The sequence below is a fragment of the Hippopotamus amphibius genome, chromosome 3, assembly GCF_030028045.1.
Source record: "Hippopotamus amphibius kiboko isolate mHipAmp2 chromosome 3, mHipAmp2.hap2, whole genome shotgun sequence".
Lineage (NCBI taxonomy): Eukaryota > Metazoa > Chordata > Mammalia > Artiodactyla > Hippopotamidae > Hippopotamus > Hippopotamus amphibius.
Window position 1 is genome coordinate 145,022,731 of NC_080188.1, and position 19,567 is coordinate 145,042,297.

Below are 19,567 nucleotides of genomic sequence, written 5' to 3' on the forward strand. Positions count from 1 at the left end.
ATCACCACCAGTACAATTGGAATCCAGGGCCCACTCAGATGAAGGATTTCAGCTCCAGAAACGCATAGCAGGACCATCCTCTGGGCAAAGGACACTGGGGTTCACAGCAAAAAAAAATAAAGCTAAGGAAGAAAAGAAGAACTTGGTGGTCCCAGGGGTTTCTGACCGTGACCTCAGCAGTGTCATCGAAGTCTGACTTTGTCTGTGAGATGAACACTAAGTACTGCCATTAAAACTATTCTGGGCAACTGTTTCTATTTCCATGATGCTTTGCATCTTTCTTCATGAAAATCACAGAATGTTAGAGCAGCAGAGTGAGCCTTAGTGTTTCTCCACAGCTAAGTTTCTGGAAAGGCCTTGCATTCACGGACTGCTGAGAATCTGGTGGGTTCTATGGACCCACTGCCCAGAAAAATGTGTGCCTGGGCCTAAGCTTCCTTCCCATACACTTCCCAGGGACTGACATGCATTCGGCCACCATTCTGGACCCCCTTGGTCCTTGCTAGTGGAGCCCACTTCCCTCTATATAGGCTGAAAATACCAGATATTCCATGTCTAACCTCCCTTATAGCTGTGTCCCAACCCTGGCCAACGAGACTGGTTTACTACGAGCAATGGAGAAAAGTCTGTCTTTCTGGTAAAAAGAGAAGGATGAGGAGGCAACGCTCTCCTTCTTTGGATGTTGATGCTATGGGTCCAGCTGCCATCCTGCAACCGTGAAGGGAAAGCCAGGAGAAATAGGAGCTGAGTTACCCAATCCTGCCACTGTCTCTGTCTTTTATAAAAAAAAAATTTATTTATTTATTTATTGGCTGCATTGGGTCTTCAATGCCACGCACACTTTCTCTAGTTGTGGCGAGCAAGGGCTACTCTTCATTGTGGTGCGCAGGCTCCTTGTTGTGGTGGCTTCTCTTGTTTGTGGAGCACAGGTTCTAGGCGTGTGGGCTTCAGTAGTTGCAGCACACAGGCTCAACAGTTGTGGCTCATGGGCTCTAGAGCACAGGCTCAATAATTGTGGTGCACGGGCTTAGTTGCTCCGTGGCATGTGGGATCAACCTGGAGCAGGGATCGAACCTGTGTCCCCCGCATTGGCAGGTGGATTCTTAACCACTGTGCCACCAGGGAAGTCCCACCACTGTCTATTTCTTGATAGAGATTACATATGTCCTTATCATTGAAGTGGCTGTTAGTCGGGCTTTCCTTTTCTTGTGACTGAAAGCAGCTGCTGACACAGTGCATTCTCTGATGACCATGTAGCATCTTCTAAGAGTGCACAGACCCAGATTAGGAAGCCATGAACTAGAGTCTGGTCTCATCATTCTAGTGATGTCTTCTCAGGTCCTCAACTTCCAGCAGTAACTAACCATCAGCCCACAGAAAGGCAAAGGCAGGCTGGACCACAGATCTCAAAGCCACACTGGGCTGTCTCAACTTTCGGAGGGAATTTGTATGCAAGGCAGTCTTTGTATATGGGGTATGATGCATAAGGAACATCATGCTGGAAAACACAGGTTCTCAACCTGCTCACTTCCAACCTGTGCTGGGAACTTGGACGTCTCACCTCTCTAATGCTCAGTTTCCGTATCTGCTACTTCATGCTACCTTGTCTTAAGGGACTGTATGTGAAAATGCCAAAGTAGGTTCTTGTTTGCATCTATGGTTAATTTCTTCCTGACCATAGTCCTTCCATGGCACCAAAATGCAGCCCATCAACCAGAAGTGGTTCCAGAGATGAACCGGGAAGCTAAGGTTTTCTTCTTTCATTTTGACAGAGAGCAACGAGACTAAGTGTGCCCAGGGCAGGAGCTGGTGTCATCTGCTTCTCACTGTCCTCCTGGCTTGTCCCCAGCACCTTGCAGGCTTGACTGCCTGCTGTTCCTACAGTTTAGGCTCTTGTTGGTTCAGAGAAACAAAATACTTTAAAAATTATATTTCTGGAATGCCTGTAAAGTGCTCGGCAGACACATAGATCACAACTCCAAGCTCTGTTATTGGCTCCAAACCAAAGTTGCACACTGGCTTATTCAAATCTAAAAAGCCCAGCCTGGTCTCTGGGTGAGCACCACATGGCTAAAATTAGCCTGGCCATCTGCTGAGACAGCAGCTGGGCTATTCTGAGCCCCAGCAAGCCTGGCTGGAAGTGGGGCTGGGCCTGGGGTGAACACTGGTAGAGAGTCTGTCCCGTCACAGTTAAGGTGGGTAATGGGGAGGGATGAGAGGATGAAGCCATACTGAGGGGAGGCCAGTGTCACTGCGAAGTTTCATGGGAGACTGAAAATGTGGGTGTAAGTTCACCTTTATAGCCTTGGGCTCTTCCTCCTGACTGTCCAGCGGGTCCCAATGAGCACAGGATTTGTTCCTTTGTCCTGGTCCTGGTTTCTTTTTTTTTTTTAACCTGGAGCTTCCTGTTTCGACTCATACCCCAGGCAAAGGCATTCTCTAAGATTTCAGCAATAATGGCTGAGATTTACTGAGGGCATATCAAGGTCAGGAACCACGCTAAGTACTTTACAGGAATTAGCACACATTCTCAGAGCAACTCAGAGGTAGGTACTAAAAGAAATCCAGGGATTCAGAATGGCTTGATTCATCTTTCTGCAGTCAAAGTAGCCCTGGTTGAAAGAACTCAGCTAACCCTGGGAACACAGGGGTTCTCTCCTTTGGGCCCCGAACCCTGCTTCCCCCGAGCTGAGCCCATCACTGGTTCTCCAGAGGCAGGCAACAGCATCCCTCAAAGTTCAGGATCCACTGAACTACATATGGGGTGGGGAACTTGGGGGGTACAAACGTAACCTACATTGACATTTACAGACACTTCATAAACAAAGAGTCCAGTTTTATATTTACAGCCATTCTAACCCATCATCTCAAATCCTAGACTCAGGCCAGTTAGGCCAGTTGTCTACAGCCCCCGACCTGGTTGCTTCAATCATTTCCACACTTGGCCATAAAACCACAGTTGTTACCTGTAGCTTCCTTCTTCCACTCTCCATTTCCTATTCCTTCTGCCCTCAGCCAGAACCTTAGCTGATCCGTTTTTTACCTGGTGAAGTGCCCAAACCTTTGCTCCTGAGGGTCTGAATCCTCAACAGCTCCCCCACTGTCATGGGCTGCTGACTTCCATTAACCCACCCCCGCCCTGGTGGACACGGTGGTGCTGAGAAGCCCCCGGGCTGCAGTCACTGTCCTCCCGCCTGTGTGGCCCAGTGCCCCAGCTTCCCACTTGGGAATCAGTCACTCCAGCCAGTAGAGTAACCCCTTTCTCTGCTTGTGGGGATGGTGGCCTTAAGGAGCCCCAAACAACCAGGTGGCAGCCTTATCTTCAAATTCAGTGGAACCACTGCTATGGCCCCTAGGGAAGCATGCCTTCCTTAGGGTCTTGGATTTCCAAACCAGCAGAGCTGTAGGGGAAGTAAGATGTGACCACAGTGAGGAGCTACTTCCACTCCACCCCTTGCTTCCTGGACCACAGATTGGTCTCTGATATAAAGCGTATACTGGGATGGGATTGACACATACACACTACTACACAGAAAATAGATAACTAATAAGGACCTACTGTATAGCACAGGGAACTCTACTCAATACTCTCTAATGGCCTATATGGGATAATCTAAAAAGAGGAGATGTATGTATTTGTATAACAGATTCATTTTGCTGCACATCTGAAACTAATACAGCATTGTAAACCAACTATACCCCAGTTTAAAAAAAAAAAAAAATAGAGAGAGTGGGCATATACTGGGGCCTGTAAGCTCGAACCACACCGTTAGGAGCCATTCCACCTTGAATCAGGCCACTGCTGGGTGAAGGGAAGTGTGGTAAAACCAATCAGCTCACGGGTGTGAGCCCACTGCGTCACTGCCTGTGCTGAGAGGAGTCCCTTGCTCAGAGGCGAGGCTGTGCAGAACGGCACGGCGGTGGAGCCAGGTTAACGCCCGGCTGTCCCCATCACCAGGAGGCAACCTTTTACATGTGCAAAATGTTTGAAGGCCATATTTTCTTTTTATTTTTCAAAACGAGTCTCCAAAAATCTACCTGCTTATTACCTAGATACTGGCCTGGCACTGCTCTCTTAAGCCAAAGAAATGGGCAAATAGAGGCTGCTGTCCAATCTTGCAGGCAGAGGTTAAGTGGCAGAAGCGAGAGGGGTGGTGGGATGCTGGTCATTCTTGCTCCAGATCCCACGAAATCAGCTATTAGCCCCCAGTGACCCACACCATAGAAGGCCTTATTTGAAGTGGTAGAAACAACATTCCTTAAAAAAACAACTCCCCATCTTTGGGAAGTTGAAACACAGAACTGAAGGGGGAGGAAGTGATGCCACTTTGGAAATGTGAAATCCTTAAAGTAGTTGGGTGACAAGGAGTGTAATAAAACTAGCCCAACAGGTCAGAGATAACCCACTCCTGACATTCAGATCTCCATGGAGAGAAGACACGAGCTGTCTGCAGCAGGTCAAAGGGCTTTCAACATGAACAATGAACTCTGCATGCACCAGGGGCCAGGCTGCCACCGGGCTTCACTCAGGGGACTCCCTAAAAGCACAGTGCTTAAGGGTTCACCCCAGCGAGAAGTTCCCGTCACGTCACTACAGCAGCTTCACAGGAGTGCTCTGGGTTTTCGGAGGAGCTTCGCAGCTTCCAAAAGAGGGCAACAAGAGAGTGCAGCAAGGGAGAACTGCCAACACAAAACCCACTGGTTACCACATCAGAGCAATGGGTGCTTCTGCTCAGAACGTTTAAACCACAGGCGTGCGCCACGCTGTGTGGAACAGCGTGGACTGAAACATGAGCCAAGTGCTGTCTTGGGCAGACGCTGCCGTCCAAGGGCATTTGCAGGCAAAGGAAGGAGGGCGGGCAGCTCCCTGGAGAGGCCGAGGGCAGCACCTGATCTCACCAGGCAACTGTGCTTCTGTACAATTTAAAATTTTAAATTAACTGCACACGTTTTAGCTGCTACCCTGAATTTCTAAAATACGAATACTGAAACATAACATGGTTAGGTTCCCCCTTGTACAAGAAAAACATGGAATCAGAAATGTGAATCTCCCTTTAAGAAAGAAATCAGTTTTGATTACAGAGAACCCATTAAGCAATCACTCCAACCTAAAAATAGTGTTTAATCAGGGACTGTGGGGGTAATTGCCTTTCTCTGTGCTGATTAAAAAAGGCAAAGAATACAGAACATTTAGGATCTAGGGAGCCTGAGAGGGTTACTGAATGGCTGGCTAATCAGGAGAGGGGTGCCTCAGGTCAACGGCGCTAAGGATTTTCATCAAAAGTTAAGGACCCTTAGGGACTTCCCTGGTGGTCCAATGGCTGGGACTACGCCCTCCAGTGCAGGGTGTGAGGGTTCGATCCCTGGTCAGAAGCTAAGATCCCACACGCCTTGGGGCCAAAAAAACCTAAACATGCAACAGAAGCAGTACTGTAACAAATTCAATAAAGACTTTAAAAACGGTCCACATTGAAAAATCTTAAAAAAAAAAAAGTTAAGGACACTGGAAAAAGACAAAGTTGATCTGAAATCTGATTCCCTAACTGGGGTTTGTGTGGCCCTCAAAGTCTGCTGACTGCAGAGAGTCACAAGACACAGCCACAGTTCACAAACTGCACCTGACATTATAATCACTTAAATGTAGCTCAACTCAGAGAAAATGTGTTTTTCTTCTTTCTTGTCTGGAATGATGTCTGTCCTTTGCTTCTCTGACCAAAAAAACTGGTGCAACTTTGGGTTTGAGACGACAGCTCATTCTGCTGCTTTCTCTCGCCTGTGACTCTACTTTCTGGCCCTATTGGCCATACACTTCCTATTCTCCTTCTATAAAAAGTCAAAAGTGTCTTAAGGTACCATCCTGCCTTTCAGGGAACTTAAATGTAAATATTTAATAAGCGCCACACTCAAATATATAGTCGTAGTATGAGGCACTATGGTATATATGTAAAATAATACTCCATAGAACAGAACATGCTGATGTGTTTTATCCCCACTAAGTGTCTGAAAAACTGAAGTGCCCCCCTATGTTTGGTTTTCTGTCACTCAGATGGGGCATTCCTACTGGGCACTGCTGTTTGTTGCCTGGCACATTCCGGGATTTCATAGATATGGGTACAAACAATCCCCCACAGTCCTTGTGGACCTTGTACTGTGAAGATTAACAGATCCGCAGTCAGAATGAGACCAAACGCACGTACAGAAGCCATTTCCATTTTAATTCAGAATTACTATTAGCCCTTTGGTATTTTGGTGATGTAGTTTTAATTTAGAAGACAAAGATGCTCAGAGGAAAGTGAAGAATTTCAAATGCAACTTAAAACTACTACACTACATGTTCCGAGAGCTTCCATGTTCAAGTGTCTCTAGAAAAGAAAAGTGCTTTTTGTTTCTAAGTATGAAAAATGTTAATGTTCCTCCCTTTGGTCTCCCCACACTTCTCACCAAAAAACAACAACAAAAAGCTAAAAGGGTGACAACAAATGCAAAATAAAAAAGGAAATTTAGATAGTATGAAATTAGTTTTTATTTTAACCTCAAAATAAATGCTTAACATTTTTCCAAAACTAAAGATGAACACTTAGTAATAAGGGTGGAAGATTATTTTTTCCTTCCCTGGGGAAACCAGTAAGGCAGACGTTCTAACGTGGCTTGCAAGGTTTTTTCATTGGACTAGTCTAGACTCAGCAAAAAAAAAACCCTCCCCAACTTTTCCTCTATTGTTAGCTGTACCTACCAGGGTTATGGCTGGCAGGAAAAAAACCCCAAACAACCCCCCACCCCCACCCTCTCCCCCAAACAAGGGATTTGAAGAGTTGGGAAAATCATTTAACATGTGACCAAGTGTTCATATAAAATCCTAAGGAGATTTAGTGAAGGTACTATCCCTTGGCAACGCAGCTGAGGTTTCTGCCTGGTCAGTCAGTGCAAAGCACGTCAGGCGAACTCACAGCACGGTCACTGGGCTGCAGCACCTCACAGCTCACCACAGGGATGTCTTAAAGTTGAACTTCAGTTTCAGCAGATACTTCAGGTTGACCTGAGCAATATCATAGACAATGTACCTGAAGGGGAAGCGTGTCAAGGTACCAACGGTTCCACCGCAGAGCGTGCTTGCTGCCCCTAAGCCGGCCCCTGGCCACACCCCGCGGGTCCTCACGGGTGGAGGCTCCGGGCTCTCCCCCTGACCGGGGAGGCCACGGAGGGGAGCTCATCACCACGACACACACCACACCGCACCACAGTCTCCAGCCAGCCCACCCCAGGTTAACTGCCTGCGTATAAGTGACTCCACAGCCCCAGAACACTCCTTTGGGCTCACACAGCACACTCGTGAAAGGATACTCGTTATACAGCAGACAGGTGTCGTTAACACCAGATGAAATCCCGGTCCCAAGAGGAACCTCTACACCATCCACAGTGATGCTAGCTGAAGGATCAGGGGTAGTTTTGCCCAAACCTGCAAAACAGAAGGCAGAAGTGATATGATTTATGGGAACAGATGTTGAAAATGCTCCAGAGAGATGAGGTCTGTTTTATGTTGGGTGTATGCATTCATTTAAAAGACATACAAATCCCATCCTATATCCTTCTTCCAGACATAAAACTGTAGGTATACATCAAGTTCCAGGGTATCAGCCTTAACTGATTTTCATAAGCACAGGAGTGCCCCCACCCCCTTTCTGTTGAGCAGAATTCCAAAGCCCTCACTTCCACTAGGCACTAGGAGGTCCTAAATCATCACGGACTACGAGCTGCAGCAATTCAAGAAGCTCCAGGTCCCACTACGCCACCAGAAGTCCCTCAGTGCTGAAGCTAAGAGTCAGGTTAAAACCCAAAGTCAGTGCACCTGGTTACTGGAGCTCGGACCAGGACTCTTCTGTGGCATCTGTGATACTAGCAGTAGCCACAGAGTCAAATTGTGTGTGTTTGTTTTTGTTTTTTTTTAATTAATTAATTAATTTATTTTATTGGCTGTGTTGGGTCTTTTTTGCTGTGAGCAGGCTTTCTTTTATGGTGACTAGGGGCTACTCTTCGTTGTGGTGCACACGCTCCTCATTGCCGTGGCTTCTCTTGCTGCAGAGCACAGGCTCTAGGTGCATGGGCTTCAGCAGTTGCAGCACATGGGCTCAATAGCTGTGGCTCATGGGCTCTAAAGCGCAGGCTCAATAGCTGTGGCACACGGGCTTAGTTGTTCTGCGGCATGTGGGATCTTCCTGGAGCAGGGATCAAACCCGTGTCCCCTGCACTGGCAGGAGGATTCTTAACCACTGTGCCACCTAGGAAGCCCTGTGTGTTTGGTTTTTTTGTTGTTTTTTTTGTTTTTATTTTTTGGTGCAAGGGCTTAGTTGCTCCGCGGCACGTGGGATCTTCCTGGAGCAGGGATTGAACTCATGTCCTCTGCCTTGGCAGGCAGATTCCCAACCACTGGGCCACCTAGGAAGCCCCAGTGTGTTTGTTTTTAAATGAACCTGTAACAGCTAGCCACAGGAACCGTGGCTTTAGGGGAAAGAAAGCCCCCTCCCTGTGCTGTCCAGGGTGCCTGGGGCCGTAACAGCAAGCTCTGAAACACATTACCTTTGACACTGTGCTTGCCCTTGGGTAACTTGCTGATATGCGAAGCATGCTTCAGTTCATACCTATTTAAGAGAAGAGAGTTTCAGAAGAGCCTCCAAGGTCACTAGGCTCTCAAGCTAACAGTATGACTAGCAGAGCAAGGCCAGGGGAGCTGCTGAGATAAACACTCAGAGAACCCAGTCCACCTTCCCTGCTAGGAGCTCCTCTCCCTCCTTCTCTGGCTCTAGAAACTGGAGGTGCAGCCCCTTTTGAATGGTTTGTGCCAAAGATCACTGCCAGGGGACCGCTTTCAGGAAAGGGCCTGTTTACAGCTGTGGTGTGGCTGGCTGTTCTGGAGATTTCTGTCCAGTTCATGAACCCAGGACTCCTCTTGGTCTATTACATAACTGCTCTCTTTGGGTTATGGTTGACAGGACCAAGGTGGACAACCACCTGGGCCAATCAGAATTCCCCTTCAGGGAATCTGGAACTGGGACTGAGATTCTAGTTCAATCTGAAGTGGTCTCAGACAGAAAATGTACACGCTAGCGGGGGACAGGGGCTATGAGGTGACCATCCTTGGTGCAAGTCAACCTCTCAGGCCACAGAGAGAATGGACATTGCCAGTTCCTCAGGCCTGGTTGTATTCTTGTCCTCAATCTTGTGAGGCATTCCTGTACCTCTCGTTTGCTTAACCTACACTGGCGTCTGTTACCCACTGCCTAACTGGTGGGTCCTCTTCATCATGGTGGGGAATTTCTACCAGGATCACCCTCTAGCCAAGGGAAGCCCTTCTTCCTACAGCTCACCCCATCCACCCCCATCAAGTGCCACCAGCCCCAAAGCCAGGGTTACTCACATGTTTCCAAGGGCAACTTCTCCCAACAGGATTAAGCCTATTGGGTCTCCCTGGGATGTGTGGCAGTAGTTGGCACTCTTGGAGACCATGTCAGCGAAATAGACCCCCTTACCAAACATGTAGCCCGTCTGGAGGGATGGAAAGGGACGGAATTTAGCAGCGCCACCTACGTACTGAGTGCCGACCGCGTGCCAGGAACCAAGCACCCCCACCTCCTAACAGCACCCCTGGCAGGGGGTATTGGCCCGTGCTCAGGAGCAGGCTGAGCTGAGTACCAAGGGGCTGAGAGAAGTCACTGAACCTCTCTGGACCCCATTTTCTTCTCTGAACTGGGGAAAAACACCCCAGGGGGCTGCTGTGAAAATTAAATGAGTTAATAACAGCTTCTGAGACCAGGGCCTGGCACTGTAAACGTGGCTATTATTTTTACTCCTTTTCGTAAGTGAAAATGAGGTTCAGAGAGGTTAAGGCGTTTGCTACTGCAGAGCATTAATGAGTCTAGCCATTAAGCCTCTTCGCTCCCCTCTTTTTACAACTACAAAACGAGGGGCTTGGAAGACTATTCCTAAGTTCCTGACTGGTGGGTCACATCTATAATCCAGCAGGTGACACTGCAATCGCTCAGGATTGGGTTGGGCTCTACTCATTTATCAGCACATGTCACCGAGGCAGACGCTGGCGCTCACGGAGGTTGCTGGCTAGGAGACGGGACAGGAAGGTTTGAACTCAGCCTGGCCTGTGGCCAAAGTCTGCTCTCTGCCAGTCAACACACCCAATTAGCATTCAAAGCAGGGCCTGGACACTTGACTTCCTTTGTTCCAGAAACTGTGCTCAATACGTGTGCAGCTCAACTCTCGACAGCGAGGGTGAGGAGAGGAATGTCTGGCAACATTCACTTTATCAACCATGGCTACACCTCCATCTTTAAACAAGGTCGCTTACTCACCTGGGCACGTGTACGTCTCACGCAAGTTCCCACAAAGCTCTAGTGGAGACAGCTGCAGAGACGCTCACTGCCCACCCCTCTCCCCCACCGCTCCCAGGCCAGGCACATACCACAGGCGCTTCAGGGGGGGCTATCCGGAGACCCTGGGACAGGATCCCAGCGAAGTTGGTGGTCCTGGACCCGTGCCACAGCAACCTTCGGTTATGCAGCTGCTTAAACGGCTTGTAACGCTGGCTCTCCCCTTCACGCTCTATCTTAAAGATCTGGTCGGAGTATTAAATAAAGGAGAGAGGGGGAAGGAGCCACTTGTTACTCTGCTTAACGGGAAGATCTGACTAGACACAGGAGAACTGACCAGTTCCCAGAGCCGGGACATGTAAGGCCTTCTGCAGTAGGTAAGGTGGCTCAATCAGGCTGGGATGGGGCAACAGGGCTCGTCAAGGTCCCGTCCAGCAGCAACTAGCTGTTAAAATTAACTACTACTACATGCAGCAGCTGCACACCTGAGGCACTTTATTCTGAATCTCTGATAATAGTTCTGATTCCAAACTAGGTTTCGGAGTAGGAAATGTCCTTAAAAAGCCAACCCCAAACCATAAGACTATGAACTTTTGTGCTCCACAAACAACGGAGTCACTTCCTCTGGTTATTTAAAGCAAAGTCAATGGCTCTTTTCTACCCAGGCCCAGGTCGGAGGAACGAGCAGGGAAGAGCTGGCAGGACATAAAGGGGGCAGCCGGAGGAGAGAGCCTTACATCAATGACTTCCAAGTCATATGCGTTGTGTGTGGTCGCATGAGTGTTCTTAACATACTTCCGAATGATCTCAGCTTCTTCAGAATCTTTGTCTACCACCTAGAAGAAAGGCGCCTGGCAATCAGAGAAAGGGAGACCCCAGGAGAGCTGCACAGAGGCAGGAAGAACAATCACAGGCTCGGATGACACACAGGTAGTATACGGCCCATGTGGAGCCCGGGTGCGACAGAGCCAGTCCATGTTCCAGGCCCTACCATGTTCAGGGGCAGATGCTGGGCCAGCACCCCAACTTCCGCAGGCACTGGCTTCTACATCACCTCTTTGGATGATCCCAGCATTCCTTCTGCCTTAAAACCATATGCTTTGGGATGTCAGGAAAGCTAGAAACACGGGGCTCCCTGTCTGGGTAGAGGGAACCTCTACAACAAGGAGCTGGCTCTCGGTTAACAGTCCAGCTCACCGTGAGTTAAAACACTGGCTTCTGCATCACCTCTTTGGATGATCCCAGCATTCCTTCTGCCTTAAAACCATATGCTTTGGGATATGTGAGGAAAGCCAGAAACACGGGGCTCACTGTCTGGGTACAGGGAACCTCTACAACAAGGAGCTGGCTCTCGGGTAACAGTCCAGCTCACCGTGAGTTAAAACACTGAGGCCAGGAGACAGCCTGCAGTCAAGACTTGCAATCAAAAGCAGCAAGGATCCGACAGCCTACAAGGGGTTTTGACGATGGCGATGAAAGCTCCATCTCTTCTGAATCCTCAGGGCCATGTACACCGTGGCTCAGAGCAAATGCCCACCAAATAACCATCAAGTAACGGAATCTCTGCCTAAATAAATGAGTGTGTTATGGGAAAGGCTATGTGTGCTCTCTTACATTGTCATATTCTTATCCAAAGTTCAGAGAATTCAGGAATTCTGGTCTTCCTCACTGCCTCTTAATGAAACAGCTTCAGAATCATAAATGGATAGAATAACCACCCCTTCACGAAGAACCATGGCATTTGGTGTCCTACCCCACCCACAGACCTATACTTTGTCCTAAGCACAGAGCAAAGGCTCTTTTTAGTGACATAAGACACCAGGCTCAACAGATCCTAGTGCACTTGAACTTCCTAACACTGCAGGGAAGGACACAGGGGCTGAGGAAGTGAGGCACATGGGAGATATGAGACCAGGCTCAAGGCCATGGCAAACTCGGAATTGAGGCAAAAATTTCTCCTCTGGTTGGCCTAGGCAGGGTGATTTCTGCCCAAGCCACCAACAAAACCAAGTTCAAGGACTATGTGCACCAAGAGCCACTTCAACACCAGAGAACATGAACCCAGGCATCATAGCTTTATTACAGCTGCCATCAGATGCTTCCACTTATGAAGCAGGATACTAGTAACAGACCTTGTAGTGTTCACGTCACAACAATCTCTAAAAACAGAGACCCTCTCTAGATTAAGGGGAAAAACAAAGCTTTAAGACCCCTTAAAAACAGGTCTTCACACTAAATTGAGGCCTTGACTTGGAAGCCTGCCTCGCAAACAGTGTTTCTTTACAGGTGAGATGCTCTGATCTTCTCAGAGGACCACAAAAAACAACACCTGGGAACCTGTTAGGATGGTCAACCCTTGCACCCCAGCAATCGGTTTTAACAAGCTCTCCAGGAGCTCCTGACACACATTCAACTTTGGGGACCACTGCTCTTGGGATGAAGGGTTTGGATGCTTCAGAAAGGGCGGGCCCTGTTACCTTAATGTCAGTTTTGAGCTTCTCATAGTTGACATCAATGGGGTCCTTGCTGCTGTCATCAGAACCACCCCTGAGCAGACTATAGGCCACCTCGATGTCCAGCAGGTTGTCTAGCATTTCCACCTTGGCCTGGAGGAACACAAGAAAATCCTTGAGCTAAGTACCAAGGTGAAGGAGAGACTCACCCAGATAACGTCCAACAGAGAAACTAAAGAGGTCCCTCCCAGATGCTCAGGGACAGCCCATCCTCTGTTCACAGTGACCACTCATAAGGATTTCTGGAATGTTAAGGAGGCTGGCTCCTGGGGCAGAAGAGGCAGAAGCCACACGGTGATGGTAAGAACCATTTTTCCTCTTGCATGCACTGGTGACAGGTGGGGACCTATCACTGGCTCCCTTAAGAAGCAGGGAGGGAAAGGAGGAAGATGCTTCCCCTCTCCTATGGCTCCTTTTCTCCAGACTGATGTGGTCCAGCAAGGGCAGGAAAAACCAACTGTTCCACCCAAGGGCAGGCTCCCAGTAGGGGTAGAAACCCCACTTCAAAACGAGGGCCCAGCGGTGGGCCTCCAGCACTGGCTGCTACCCTCAGGGATCATGACACGGAGGGGCAGTGGCCCAGGAGCAACACACAGCCCTGCACAGCCCGGGACTCCTCCCGAACCTCGGTGCTACCTGCACGCTGTCCGCATTGTTCAGGAGAGGAGGCTTCTTCATCCCGAAGTCGTGGGGGATCAGGGTGTAGAAGCGATTTGAGAGATCCAGGATCTGGGAGTCACTGCTGCCCTGGGACACTGCCTTTACGGGAGGGGACAGAGGGAACAGACTGAAGCAGCACTGAGTCCCCAGCACCTGGCCTGGTTTTCTCCTCTGGAAGCTGGGTGCCGCAGCCGAGTCCCGAGGCAGTCTGCTGTGCACACAGGCCAGGAAACCTCCTTCCTGGGGTGTCACTCAACCGGGCAGCGGGAGAAGCCCATCCTCAAACTGTGTGGCTCAGCACACACAGGGCTTCCAGAACACGACTTCACTTGTACAGAGAGCTGTGTAGTTACAGACACATAAACACCCACCACTACACAAAATGTTACCTGTGGCATCTAGGTGGTGGGTGCATGGATGTTGCCATAAGTTTTTTTCAACTTTTTGTATGTTTGAAAACATATCATAATAAAACGTTGAAGGGGAGAAAAAAAACTCCACTGCTATAAAATTCAGTCAGGCCGCTTCGGCCACTGACCTTCATCTTTAACATGGGGAATTCGTCCTTAGTGCCCCCGAAGGGCCAGGGCCAGGGCCAGGCACAGAAAGGCGAGCCCCTCCCTATGCCATGATGCCAAACAGTGCTCTACGCAGAAGGTGCTCAGTAAATGCACAAAGAGATGGCGGAGCTGGACTGGTCACTGCATATGTGGCAGACACCGTAGATGCCTACGGGATGGCAAAGGGGCAATGAGTTGGCACCGTGCAGGTGCAGGCCCCAGGTCGGCTTCTCACTCTTGCCCACGTTGTAAACCTCTGCCTGTGCTGCAGTTTGCTCTGTGCAATGGGCAAAGGACACCATCCCAGCCCCTCCACCTGGACATTCTGGAACGGGAAAGAGCTTGGGCTGAGGAAAGCCTTTTCAGGTCTCAGGCAGTGGGTAACAAGGAAAGAGGTCACTGCTCAGGACCGGCCGTAACCAGATTTAATTGCTACGTTTCAGGGCCTCCTCCCCAGCACCAGCCAGAGTCCACATCCCTGGTCCCACTTCAGCTTTCTGTGTGCTTTTCTTCTTTCACACGCCACCTCCACATAGAAGTAGAATCCTCCAGCCCCTCCAGGGCAGAGGCTTACATCAGGCTCCGGAAACTGGGGGGCGTTGGTAGATGCTAAGCAAGTTGATGTTGAATGAACACAAATGAAAGCAAGACAATATTTAACTTCCTGTTTGATGATTTCCTAGTAACCCAGCCTCTCTTAAGGATACACAAAATAAAATCAGAACATTTTTATGAGGCAGAAGAACAAAATTCCCTATCAGGTTTACAGGGAGTTTACCGCATACCTGACAACTGAAAACACGGCTAATTCATTAGTATTGTGACCATCTTTCTGCAAGTAGCAGGCACTTGTCATACTTGTTGAATTGAAAATCACCTAAATCATCATGAATCAGTACATGTGTTTCATCAACCTTGAGTACATGTACTGCTGCACGCTCCCCACACCCCGCCCTAAGAGGCTGGCCAGGAGACCCGCTACCCGCCAGCCGCTGGAGGAGAGGTCGGTCCCTCGCTTACCTGCTGGACCTCACTAAGGATGGAGTATGCAGCCTGGATCTGCCTTTTGCTCAGCTTCCCCAAGGGCATCTTCTGAAGGTCAATCTGAGGAGACAGGGGGATTTTTCCCTTTGAAAGCCGGGCACTGTGCAGCACGATGACGGGAGAGCAGGACTGAGTACCCCCCCAGGCTTCCTGGGCCCTGAGAGGAGCAGTCAAAAGTCTCTCTGGTCCTCCTGGGGAGACCCGATAACCCACCTCCACAGGCTCTGCAGCCTCACCCTCACTGCAGGGGATGGGAGCCTGGGAGAGAAGATCCCGCTCACTTCATCTACGGCAGGGATAAGTCAAGCAGGGCTCGCTCACTCCTGCACTCAGCTGAAACAGTCCCACACTTCTGGAAGAAGACACAGCAGGACGCCCATCTAATTCCAAAGTGAGGATGAAGGTGTGCCCTCCCTAGGATCTCAGAGCCAAGGCCATTCCCAGCCAGAAAACAAGAACCATAAAGTGGTGAAAATTATTTTTAAAAGGACACACTGCTGAACATACATACTGACATCAAGTCAATAGTGCGCCCTTCAAATCCGTCACCCCCAAAGGTTAAACATTTGTCCCTACGACAGCGCTGCTGCTCACAGCACCTCGGGAAGCAGCATCCAGGTAGGCAGCGAGCTGGTGCAGTGGAAGAAGCCTCTCTGCGGCCAGAGGCCTGGTCACCAGCTAGCGAGTGAGGCGCCCACTCCCTGTGGGAGTGACCTGCCTGAACGCTGACTCAGCCCCCCCAGCATCAGTGCACCATGGGGCCCCTCGCTCTGAATCCTGAGCCACTGTCTCCAGGGTTGTTCCCAGTGAACCCTCTGACCTCCTGGCCCGGGGACTGCACCTTGCCCACCTCTGCACCTCCAGCACCTGCAGGGCCTGGAACAGAGCTGGAACTGGACAAGCATTTGAGAAATGAGACCACTATGCCGGTTAAATGAAATAGGATATGAAAGTGCTCACAGCCCATCAAGCATCAATCAGGGGCTAGTGGTGACAGCATCTAATAATGACAACAAGCCACGGCACGTCAGCTTCTCTGCACCCTCAATACCGTCCATCCCCAGGGGAGAGCTAGTTTCTGGGAAGAGTTAAGTAGTTGGAGCCCAGTCCAGGGAAGAAGGTAGATAATGTATTTTGAGCCAAGAACACAGTACAATAAAAGGGCAGAGTGACCTCAGGATGGACTATGAGTTGGCTCTAAAGCAATTCTAAAGAAGGAACTCCAAAGGATGTTCCGACCAAGGGCAGTGTGACCAGAGTGAGAGCAGATGCTCTGAGGGGAGCAATTTCTCTGAGTTGTGTAATTTTGGTGGTTATTTAAAAAAGACTTGGAGGCTTCCTAGGTGGCGCAGTGGTTAAGAGTCCATCTGCCAATGCAGAGGACATGGGTTTGATCCCTGCTCCAGGAAGATACCACATGCCGTGGAGCAACTAAGCCCGTGCGCCAAAAAGAAAAAAAAAAAAAAAGAAAGAAAGAAAGAAAGAAAAAATAAATAAAAAAGACTTGGGGACTTCCCTGGTGGCGCAGTGGTTAAGAATCTATCTGCCAATGCAAGGGTCACGGGTTCAGTCCCTGGTCCGGGAAGATCCCCAAGCCGCGGAGCAACTAAGCCTATGTACCACAACTACTGAGCCTGCGCTCTAAAGCCTGCGAGCCACAGCTACCGAGCCCACGTGCCATAACTACCTAAGCCTGTGTGCATAGAACCCGTGCTCTGCAACAAGAGAAGCCACCACACTGAGAAGCCGGCACACCACAACTAACAGTAGCCTCTGTTGGCCCCATAGTGAAAGCCCAGGCACAGCAACGAAGACCCAACCCAGCCAATAAACAAACAAACAAATAAAAAATAAAAAAGACCTAGCTCCTCTAACCTATACCCTCAACACACACAAAGGCCACCCACAAGCTGTTCAAACTAGTCAGACCTCCCAGACAGAAGTCGGGTTGTATATCTATTTGAATAAGACGTCCGCACAAGCACTGGCCATCTTCAAACCCGTCAGGGGTTGTCTAAGATGTAACCAACACTGTTCTCTAACAACAGCTGAGCCTAAGCAGTCCTGCCAGGCTGATTTCCAGACAGGGAGATACAGGGCTGAGAAAGAGAGGCTGCCAGTGGTTTATACCACCCAGATCTGTCCTGTCCCCCTCCAAGGCTGGCTGGAGCCTCTAGGAAGGAAGCAGCAGGGAGGGGGCAAGCCGGTGAAGGGGCGGAATGGCCAAGGCTGATCTGCAACTCTCGCCGTCTCAGCTGGTCCCTGCTTGTTTTCCAGAGTATCCCGAAGCTTTAGGATGGCTGGGGAAGATGGGAGAGTCTGTTTGCCAGCCAGATGATAGCAGCGCCCAGACCACCTCTGCTGGGAACGCCCCTGGGGTCAGCACTCAAGAGTTCGGATGCCAGAGGCAGCAAGAACAAGAGGCTCTTCTGCACTCATCTCCCAGGGAAACAAACAGAAAATGCCTGGCCTTGGCTGCGGTTCCCTCCACTCTTCCCTGGACAGAAACATGACTAATCCAACTACCATCACCCCCATCCCACCCTTTTCTTAAAAACAGCTGGTATGAATTTTATCTGATGAAGCAAGTGCCAGAAGCCCTCTGCATTTCTGTCAATGCTGGCCACAGCAGTTCTTTTACTGCAAGTGGACTACGTCTTGGACCTCCCATGACAGCTCTGGGTGGCCCATTTGGTTGGGCCACAAAAGAACCATGCCCACATACTCCATCATGCCAACAAGGGGAAAAGTGCAAGGGGGTCTGGGGACCCAGGGGACAACACACCATCTATTTCACAGCAGGCAAAAGAGCAAGCACCCCAGGCCTCAGCGCTACTGCATGTCTCAGGCTGAAGACCAGCCACTGAACTTGTTGCCAGCTCGGCACTCAAATCATCACCCCCAGCAAATGCTCACAAATAAAACAGAAGTATAATAACCTCATATTCCACCAAGGCTTTCTTCATACTTTCCACATCAAAGATCATCTTAATGAGGTCTTGCACTGGCTTGGGGAGCTTGGACTTGGTGCCAGGGTTTACCGTCAGCTTCTTTACTGCCTCTTCATCCTTTAGGGGAAAAGAAAATCAGGAAGAGACACACCAAGCAAAGTGGTGGTGATGTCTGGCAGAGAAAGGATACAGGACAGAGTGCCACTGGCAAACAAAACAAAACAAAAAACAGGCTGAGTGTTAACTGAAAAGGTTTGGCGTTAGTTGCCAGGAGGAGCACGTGTGAACATGTATAGGATCAAACACTTCCTGTGCACACACCCAAGTCCTCTTGGCTTTTCCAGATGCTTATTCCAGACGCCACTGAAGCACCCAGCTCTGTACAGGCTGACCTGCAGGCACCCACACTCCCCCCATGCCCTCACCTCTCCCTCACTTCCTCCCATGCTGGGGATGCCTGGAAACTTGCCCAGTGCCCACTCATGCCCAACCTGGAAGTGCTGAGCAGCTATCAGGGTGATCCTTGGACCCAGGGGACACTGGACTGATGGACAAATCCTGCCCTCTTTCTTGTCTTGCACCGCCTCACCCAAGACTGAATCCACACAGCCTTCTCTACAGTGCCAGAGGATCAAGCAACCAGTCCCATTCCTGCCAGGCAGCTTCACAGTGTTAAAGCACATCCTAGCATCAACCCTCCCTCGTTCGCACCTCTCACCCCTGCTCCCTGGGATTGCTCTTCCTAATAATCGAATAGCACAGCACTTTTACCCCGCCATCCAGGGAATCCAGGCTGAGCCAAGACCCTGCTGTACTGAAAATATCTTGACTCTTTGAGCCCACAAGGGCAGGGATTGTACTCTGACCATCACAGTGTCCCTAACAAGTAACACAGTATTTGGTATTTGTTTTGAATAAAGGTAACTGGCACTGGACTTTGAGCCTGGAATCTGTTTGGCTTAATTAAGCTGCAGAGAGGAACCTGTGTGCTAGCAGTGCCCAGGGCTGCTGCTGTCAGTGGCACAGTGCATCTGCTCTTAATGCTGAAACATGTCTTTTTTTCCCCCCAAGTAATATATTACCCCTTATTATTATTATTATTAAGCTCTTTATTGGAATATAATTGCTTGTACCAGTTTCTGAGGTACACCAAAGTGAATCAGCATATCCCCTCCCTCCCGAGACTCCCTTCCACCCTCCCAATCCCAGCCCTCTAAGTCATCACCCTTCATTGAGTTGATCTCCCTATGGTATGCAGCAGCTTCGCACTAGCTATCTATTTTACATTTGGTACTGTATATATGCCAATGCTACTCTCTCACTTCGTCCCAGCTTCCCCTTCATATCTCCCCGCCCACCCCATGTCCTCAAGTCCGTTCTCTACATCTGCATCTTTATTCTTGCCCTGTCACTGGGTTCATCAGTACCATTTTTTTAGATTCCATATATCTGCATTAGCATAC

The 19,567-nt window shown here is 49.5% G+C and overlaps 1 protein-coding gene across 2 annotated transcripts in view; it reads right to left on the reverse strand.

Annotated features, from left to right (window-relative positions):
- Positions 1–6,504: 6,504 nt before the first annotated feature.
- Positions 6,505–19,567, reverse strand: part of PARP1 (poly(ADP-ribose) polymerase 1) — a 43,057-nt gene continuing 29,994 nt past the window's right edge. The window contains exons 14-23 of one of the 2 annotated variants that reach the window (XM_057728511.1): positions 18,093–18,221; positions 15,130–15,213; positions 13,526–13,648; positions 12,854–12,982; positions 11,114–11,212; positions 10,469–10,621; positions 9,413–9,540; positions 8,575–8,636; positions 7,342–7,456; positions 6,505–7,061 (exon numbers count right to left, since the gene is read on the reverse strand). In XM_057728511.1, the coding sequence (XP_057584494.1) occupies positions 6,980–7,061; positions 7,342–7,456; positions 8,575–8,636; positions 9,413–9,540; positions 10,469–10,621; positions 11,114–11,212; positions 12,854–12,982; positions 13,526–13,648; positions 15,130–15,213; positions 18,093–18,221 (1,104 nt within the window). In that variant the 3' untranslated portion in view covers positions 6,505–6,979. The remainder of the gene's footprint in view (positions 7,062–7,341; positions 7,457–8,574; positions 8,637–9,412; positions 9,541–10,468; positions 10,622–11,113; positions 11,213–12,853; positions 12,983–13,525; positions 13,649–15,129; positions 15,214–18,092; positions 18,222–19,567) is intronic. The other variant, XM_057728512.1, reaches the window with a different exon arrangement.